At 57.2% G+C, this 7,894-nt stretch overlaps 2 protein-coding genes across 2 annotated transcripts; both read right to left on the bottom strand.

Moving 5' to 3' along the window:
• Nucleotides 1–232: 232 nt before the first annotated feature.
• On the bottom strand, nt 233–1,258 carry EX895_005447 (uncharacterized protein; the record flags this gene model as incomplete). Its single annotated transcript, XM_029886039.1, has 1 exon — nt 233–1,258. The coding sequence occupies one exon, from the start codon at nt 1,256–1,258 to the stop codon at nt 233–235; it is 1,026 nt and encodes a 341-aa protein (XP_029737891.1).
• A 587-nt stretch (nt 1,259–1,845) lies between these two features.
• On the bottom strand, nt 1,846–7,602 carry EX895_005446 (uncharacterized protein; the record flags this gene model as incomplete). The annotated part of the gene is made up of 1 exon (XM_029886038.1): nt 1,846–7,602. One exon carries the CDS (start codon nt 7,600–7,602, stop codon nt 1,846–1,848), a length of 5,757 nt encoding a protein of 1,918 aa, XP_029737890.1.
• Between the last annotated feature and the right edge of the window lie 292 nt (nt 7,603–7,894).

The raw sequence follows: 7,894 nt of genomic DNA, 5'->3' as shown, positions 1-7,894 counted from the left end.
TGTGAACCAGCAACCGGAGCTCGGACGTGCTGACACGATTTCATAATTCATGTCGTGTAGATGGGAACACGTTTAGAAAAGCGAAATTCTAGCGAGCAAAACCCTCCCTACTACGACCTCTGGGTTGTTGACTCTTGACCTACAGGATAGTGCTCACTCGGCCTGCCGGGGTTCGTGATTAGACACTAGACATCGTGGCATGCTGTAGCAGCCCAAGTTCGGCAGCGAAAGTTTAGCGCTTAGTTCCCTTGCCTCTCATCTTTGTGATGGGATGCTCGGGGCGATCCTGGTAGACTACCGCACTCCTTGAGCCTTCGACAATCTCGCTGACAAAGGCTTTGATTGACTTGCACTGAACATCGGGGTAAAGGAGCTTGGCATTCAGGTAGCCCAGGTATGCGGCGCGCTCCGGTGTGTTGTCGCCGCGGATTACCGTCGTGTACTTGTACGCGGTCATCGTGAGCTTGTAGAGAGACGGCAGGTCGGCATGATTATTGCTGACAACCTCTTTCAGCTCGACCATGGTAGCTTCGGCTTCTTCCTTGGAAAGGTACGACCTAGGAATCGTCTCTCCAGTTGCCTCTTCAACGCTGGCCCACACCTTGTTTTGTGTTGTCACTTCGCCGTATGCGAATACGAGCTTGTTCAGCGTTCGGGGATCGGCGATGATGCGGGCAACGTATTTGCCAATATCGGACACGTCAGTGACGGCAGTAGGCACGTTGCCATCAAGACCAAGGATGGTGTCGGGGAGGGAGATTTGGGTGTCCAACCTCTTGGAAGGAACCAACGGCAACGAGCTCTGGAACCACCAGCCAATGTCGATGGCTGTGTAGGGAAGGTAGAGCCGCTTGCACCGGTCGAGGAAATCTTCCTTTATGGAGCGTAAATCGAGAACACCTCGAGGCGGGCAGACAACGGCGAAGAAACTGGGAACGAAACGGCCAACGCCAGCGGCGTGCGATGCGTCGATAAGAGCATGCTCCTCAGCCATTTGCTCCACAGTAAGGCACGAGATGACGATGTCAACTCCCTCGAGGATGCCAGTCAATGCCTCGATGTCCTTGAAATCGACAATCTTGATGGAAACACCGCGACTGGCAATATCCTGGTAGACAGGCTTTGACGCAGATTCGGGCCGCACCAGGGCGATGACATCGAAACGGTCTGGGGAGTCGAGGAGAGCATTGACGATAGACATGCCCGTCTCGCCAGATGCGCCGCCGATGGCAACTTGGAGTTGTTTCTGTTGAGCCATGGTGTGCCGTTGGATCCGAGGGGGTCGGGTAATGACGTCTGTGCTATTGGTCGCGAGAGTCTGAGGATGCTGTTTGTGGAGCTAACTGGCAGATGATAGGAGTACTTATAGGTCTAACGATCTATTGCGCAAGTTCCGGTCTCTTAGATGAACCTGCCAGTTTTCTGACCATGGAATAACGTGCGGAGGACAGACTCCGAGTCAGCTTGGAGACAAGCTCTCTTTACTTTTCAGGCTGCATGTTGCACACTCAGCGGAATCTTCCTTTTGTCCATGTTTGGCTGTTCGCGCGCCACTGCAAATCGCAGATATTCTCAGTCCACCTCCGCGGAATTCTACCTCTTGGCGAATTGACCGACCTGCAGTACACCCGATCATTCATCTCCATCCCCGATCCGCGTTCACAGTCATGCTCACTCCTTCCCAACACACACCACACAGCTGCACCACGTCTGCCTGTGAAGGATAACATCTGAATTCAATCGTGAAAGAACAAGGGTATCATGTGCGTGCAAAGCAAAAGCTTCTATCTACTCGTCATCGTGTCTGAGCATGAGCTTGTCGTCATTCTCACTGCGTGCCACGGCCTACTGCCGCTGCCCTTGCTGCTGCTGCAGAGACGCTGGCTCCTCAACGTTCTCCACCAGCCCAGAGGTACGGCTAGCTTCAGCAGGCAACACCGCCTCCTCCTTCGCCTCCTTTGCCTCTTCCCCCTCCTCCTCCTCCTTCTTCTTCCCCGCCTGACTCGAACTGGCACTTACTCCAACCCCACCACCACTACCACTACCAGTCGTGTGGGGACGACCAACGCCCAGCTCTTGCATCGGCACCGTATTCGCTCCGGCCGCAGCCACCTTTTGCGACCGAGAGAAAGTCAACACCCCGAGCGCAGCCGATCGAAATCTCCTACTCCCACTTCTGTCGAGCTTGCTCGTCGGCGAAAACTCGTCCAGCTGCGAACCCTGCGAAACCTCTCGCCCCCTCCGAGGCGTCATCTGCCCAAACTCGCTCGCCTGCGCTGCTTCGCGTCGTCGGTGTTGTGCCTCGTATCGACTCATGATGCTGCTCAAGTTTCCTCGTCGGCGCATCGTCCCACCATCCTCTTCTTCTTCATCATCCTCCTCGTCCGCGTTCGCTGCCTCCTGCAACCCATCGAGATGAGCAGAAGCGTTCTCCGACGCGTTGCGCTTCTTGCGACTCCTCGACGCCGCCAGCCTCTCTTTCAGCGTGAGTCGTCTCTCTTCTTCTAACGCTTCCGCCCGCAAAGCCGCCTGCAACGTCACCGTCTTGTGCGTCGTACCGCCCGAGAAGCCGCTCGCGCGACTCAGCGCGCCCGAAGCATCGCGTCGGTACGTCCTGCGTGACACATTGCGTTCCACTGCCGTCGATGCCCCATCTCGCTTCTTCGTCGGCGAGACTTCCAATGTTTCATCTCCGTCAGCAGCAGTGGCATCCGCAGCAGCTCCGGCTGTGTCCTCACCATCGTCTTGATCCTTGCTGCGCATCCGACGACTAGAGCTACGACGAGGAACCATGACTCCACCCTCAGCAACACTAGCCAGCGGCTCCGAATCGCCCGTACCCGGTCGACGAGAGTCTCGCATCATCGTAGGACTTGCCAGCGCCTGATCCTCCTCACCACTGCGCCACGAACCATACGAAGGTACCTTCAGCAGGGAAGGACCTCCCGCAAAGCCCTGACCCTGGCGCGAAGGCGACGAAAGATTGCTGCCACGTCGTCGCAACAAGCCAGATGGCGAAGTTGGCGAGCAATCGGCTTGCTCACTACGACGCAGAGCCCGCTTGTAGTCCTCCATCATATTCTTCGGAATGCTGGCAGCCGGATCCACGGTTTCCTCGACCGCCTGTGTCTCCTCGAGATGACGAGCCAGCTGATCCGGCAGCACGATCTCCTCGTTGCCATTCAAGATGAAGTCTCTGGGTTGAGAAAACGTAGCCGCCTCGCCGCCAAGAGGAATTTCGTCCCCATGCAGCCTGAGCTTTTCGTCATCGTCCTCGTCATATTCATCTTCGTCCTGCTCCTCGTCCCATTCACCCACAATACCCCCACCACCCTGCGAACTGACCATCGCCGGTCCGTACCACTCGATCGTATCAAACAGATCCAGCGGCGCCAACGGATTGCGCGGCAGCCAAAGGAAGTCGTCCATCTCTTGGTTGTAGAAAGGATTGTTGTAGCGCGCAGTGTTATTCGGCGTGTCGTCCCAGCGCACGGGCGGATGAGGACGCACCAGCTCGCGACCCTTGAGCGACTCGTCGTAGTCGTTGTAGAACGATGGCTGACTCGACTTGGCCCATCCCTTGTCGATGCTGACGGCAGCGTGCTTGCTCTGATCCGATACCTGCTGGTACAGCGGATCAGTGCTGCTCTTCCCCTCGGCCCCGTCGCGCATCTCATACCCGCCTGGGCTCTGCGGCGATTCCTCATCAGCGACGGTAGCCAGCTGGCTTGGCTTCTTGCGCAGCGTTCCAAATTGACGGCGGCCCCGCGATCTCGAACGGCAACTCGACTGACGCAGTAGATGACCCTCCTCGTCTTGCTCCAGATACGGCGCATCGCCGTCCTCGAAGCTCAGGTCGTAGTCGTCTTCACTCGGCAGCGGAGCATGAGCAGCGACAGCATCGAAAGCCGAAAGGAATGGACGGTCCTCGCTCCTCGAGCTGCCACGACGGCGGTGTACCACGTGCTGCTTGCGAATGGCCGTGCGGCGCTGAAGAACAGTCGAGGGTTCGTTGGGTACCTCGCCATCCATGTGCTGATGCTGGTGCTGGTGGTCCTCGACGACAGGCGATTCGTGTGAGTTTCGGAAAGAATGAACGTATAGCTGACTCGTTGGCGGCAGGCCGGAAATGATTCGTTTACCCTCTCCCGAAGTGCGGTCGCGACTCGGGCGAGGCGACTCTCCCAGATTGTTCATGCCTAGCGAGGTTTTTGCGGCATGACGGTAATGGAACGCATGCTTGGCCGTCTCTTTCATCAAGAATCGAGGCGTCCTTGCTATACCTTTCGCGCCGAGGCCGACTGCATTGGAGGGTGCTTTGCCCTTGGCGTGCGCGGTGGCGAGGTAGCTCTGTGCATCGAGACCATTGGCGTTGAACGAGTCGTGAAGCCGTTGCCAAACGCGCTGGAAGGCCGAATTGGTGGGCGGTGGAGGCACAACGGAGGGGTATCGTCCTGCAGCAAGTGCATCCAGCGGAGTGCGGCTGTCGCCTCCTTCGTCGGCAGTGCTGGGTCCCAGACCGCTTCTCTGCATCTTCTGCCAGAGGGGACGAGAATCGATGCCGCACAGCGCTTCTGCCTCTTCGTCGTCCAAAGCTCGGCACTGCGACTTCCATAGGCGCGTGGCGATGAGCTTGGTGATGACGGTAAGAGGAATGAGCAAAGCTGACATGCCAATGTACACTGGCCTCCTTTTCGGTAGCACCGAAAAGAATATGAGTAGAACGGCTTGCATCACCACAATCGCATCAAGACTGTAGCGCAAGAGCCGGAGAAAATAGACAACGCCCTCCATCTCGTTGAATCGTCGGTAGTAGTGGTAAGCGAAGTTCTTCTTGAAGATGACGAGGGCAAGGGCGAGGTAGACCAACGCAAATGGGATAACGAGCGGGTTGAGCAGCGCAAAGATGAAGACGATGGCCATGATGTTGATGTGCAGAGGCAGCCAGTAGTACCTGTTAAAGTTGCGCGGGAGCGTCTTGATGGCTCGCAAACGAGGTGTCACTGTTTTCCTCGCACCCCAGTGCTGGAGCAGCGCAACCATAAAGCCCATGTGCTCGAAGCCCGACTGCAGCGCCAACTGAAGGATCAAGTACGAGACAAAGAAGGGCGCGGCGGAGGGGAAAGCACCGGCGACGGTGGGCAGAATGCCATCCGTATTGCCGACCTTGGTAAGCACGGTGATGATGACGGTCGATCCCACGCTGAAGAAGATGACGACGTTGCAAATGACAAACTTCCAATAGCGGATAAGGCACATGTCGTAGAGCGCGCTGAAAGTGACAAAGCCCTGAGCACGCTTGCTGACCTGGAAGATGAGCTCGGGTACCGACATGGAGGCGAGCGACACGAGCAGAGGCGGCAAGGTGATGGTGACGAAGCCGGTCACTTTGGGGTTATCGTTGAAAAAGTTTTCGAGGCCGGGGATCTGTTTGAGCTTGTCGACACTGAAGATACCAAGGACGATGGCATTGACGATGATGACCCAAAAAATAGTGAAGCCCCAGGTGACGATGCTGACGCCAAGGCCACGAACAACGTCGACGGTGAACGACGTCTTCATGAGACGGTCCCAGTCGAGATCCTTGACCTCGGGTGCCAGGCGCACCTTGACGACAATCTGGTCCTTGAGCTCGCGCCAAACCATGCGCGCTTGACGAGGATCCCGGAAGGTGACAAAGGCAGTCGAGGTGGGCTCGTAGCTGGCAGGCGGCCTCGAGCGCATCTCTGTCACGAGCGCGGTGAGAAGATTGAGCTTGGTGAGGAGATAATCGATGGTGGGGACCGTCTGGCCGCGGAAGAGTGCCGACAGCCTGGTGGCGGGCTGGAATGGGTCGAGCAACTCGCGCGGGAGTTCGTTGAGCGCCTCCCAAACAGTCTCGCTCATCTCATGATCGCCACTGCCATCTTGGTTATTCTCGATGGCTTGCGTCTGCTTGGCGTGCAAGCCGCGATTAGTGGGCGAGAACCGAGCGAGCCTCCTCGCGAGCTCTTCCTCCAATGCCTTGCTAGCCGTGTGTTGAGCCGAACCGAGCTTTTCAATGTCGGGATCGAGAGCTTCCGATGGCGTTACCGAACCCGAGTGCGAGACGCTGGCAGCTTCAACATGCTTGGAGTGCCTGCGCGAGCGGAAGGGACGGCCGAGGCGAGCGGTGTATCGTTTCAAGACGGACCAGGAGGATCGCGGTTGTCCATTGTGGTGGTAGTACGACGATCTGTCCGCGGTATTCTTGCGTTCTTGTCGGCGCATCTTGAGAGTACGGCGACCCACAGTGACGAGCACCTCTTGAGCGAGCTTGACGTGTGCAGCTTCGAGTTGGGTAAGCACCTCTTGACGACGAGAGAGCATGGAAGCGAGCTCGTTCATCTTGCGTACGAGCACGACGGTCTGAATAGGGCTCTTCAAGTGGCGGTCGGGATGCAAGTCGGGCTGAGGACCATTGGGCCCGTCGCTGTGGGCAGAGAATACAGCCGGTGATGTGGCCTTCTGTTCTCCCAAAGTGGGTCTATGGTTTGAATCGGAGCCCGAGGTGTGCCGAGCGTCCGTGTCCCGAGTGTGGCGAACGGCACCGGGAGCAGGGAAAGCTGTGTCGATGCTGTGACCATCATCGGACAAGGTGTCATCGTCATCAGGTCGCAGGAACTCCTCGAAGTAGCGGCGGATGCTGGCTTCGTCGCGCATGGTTCCGGGCAGATTCATGACCATCAAGGTCCTTTGACGCCACCCGTCGCTATTGTCAGATGAGATGCCTTGCGCTGTGGTCAAGTTTTGGTGAGGATCCCGATGCAGAGGTGAGGCGTTGTTGGTGGTTGTTGGATGTGCTGTATTGTTAGCGGTAGCTATGCGGGCTTCCGCTTTTGCCTTGATGGCCTTTTCTCTGGTCTTTTGAATCTGAGCTTTGCGCACCTTGAGCGAACCTGTACCGATCCACCAGAGCGCCAAGATCCAGGTGACGCTGAGATACCAGAGGAACACGAGATGGATCCAGAGAAGCGACCGACCCCTTTCGTTGGGAACGGTGGGACAGTCCGCTATTTTTTTTTTGGTGCATCCAGGCTTGGGGGTGTTGACGAGGAAGGAGAGCGAGGCGCGCGCCATGTCGGTGGTGCTGACACCGCGACTGAAGCTGATGTGGATCGACAGCAGGATGGGCGCTGTTGTCAAGCTCTGCAGCAGAACCCACCAGAGACAGGCGCGTAGGAAGCGGACGTAGACGACGGTGTCCATGCCCGTGTGATCAGCGTACCACTCGTCGGTGAAGGAGATGGCGCGTTTGACCCAGGCGAAGGGCCATCGCGGTAGCATGGGCGAGGGTGTGGAAGCGTGAAAGACGCGTGAAAGGTAGAAGTGGCCCATCTCCCAGTCTTCACAGGTATCTTTATCTCGAGCATGTGCTGGATTGTCCTGGACACCACCTGGAGGATGTCTTCGACTAGCATCTTTGCGCCAGAACTTGGTGAAGCGTGTGCGTGGAAGACGTCGTAGCTGGCGAAGGGATTCGTAGGTGATGGCCGAGATTCCACCAACGACAGCAAAGATGACGCAGGTGGAGACGAGGCCCTGAAAGCTGGAGTTAAAGGTCCTCCTGTCGGCGTCGGCCATGATGGATGTCGATGCCCGTTTGCGAAGGACGCTTGCTTATCAAGACGACGTAGTGATCGACGTTGATGATGAGCAGTTATAGCGAATGGCAATCAAAGACTGAGCATGGCGGTACGTGATCGGTGTGCGGGCACAGCGAATCGCGTGACCTCGGAACAATGTCGGACACCGCAAGGTCGAAGCAGCCGCTGGTGTTGCAAACGATCCAATGAGCAGCTCTCCCGCGCTCTTGATTGGCACTGTATGAGGCAAAGAGAGCGAGAGATGGAGTGCGGATAGGGTCGGTGACGAG

The sequence above is a fragment of the Sporisorium graminicola genome, chromosome SGRAM_6 (genome assembly GCF_005498985.1).
Source record: "Sporisorium graminicola strain CBS 10092 chromosome SGRAM_6, whole genome shotgun sequence".
Classification (NCBI taxonomy): domain Eukaryota; kingdom Fungi; phylum Basidiomycota; class Ustilaginomycetes; order Ustilaginales; family Ustilaginaceae; genus Sporisorium; species Sporisorium graminicola.
Note: the sequence above shows the minus strand (reverse complement) of the source record. Positions and strands in the feature narration are given on the sequence as shown.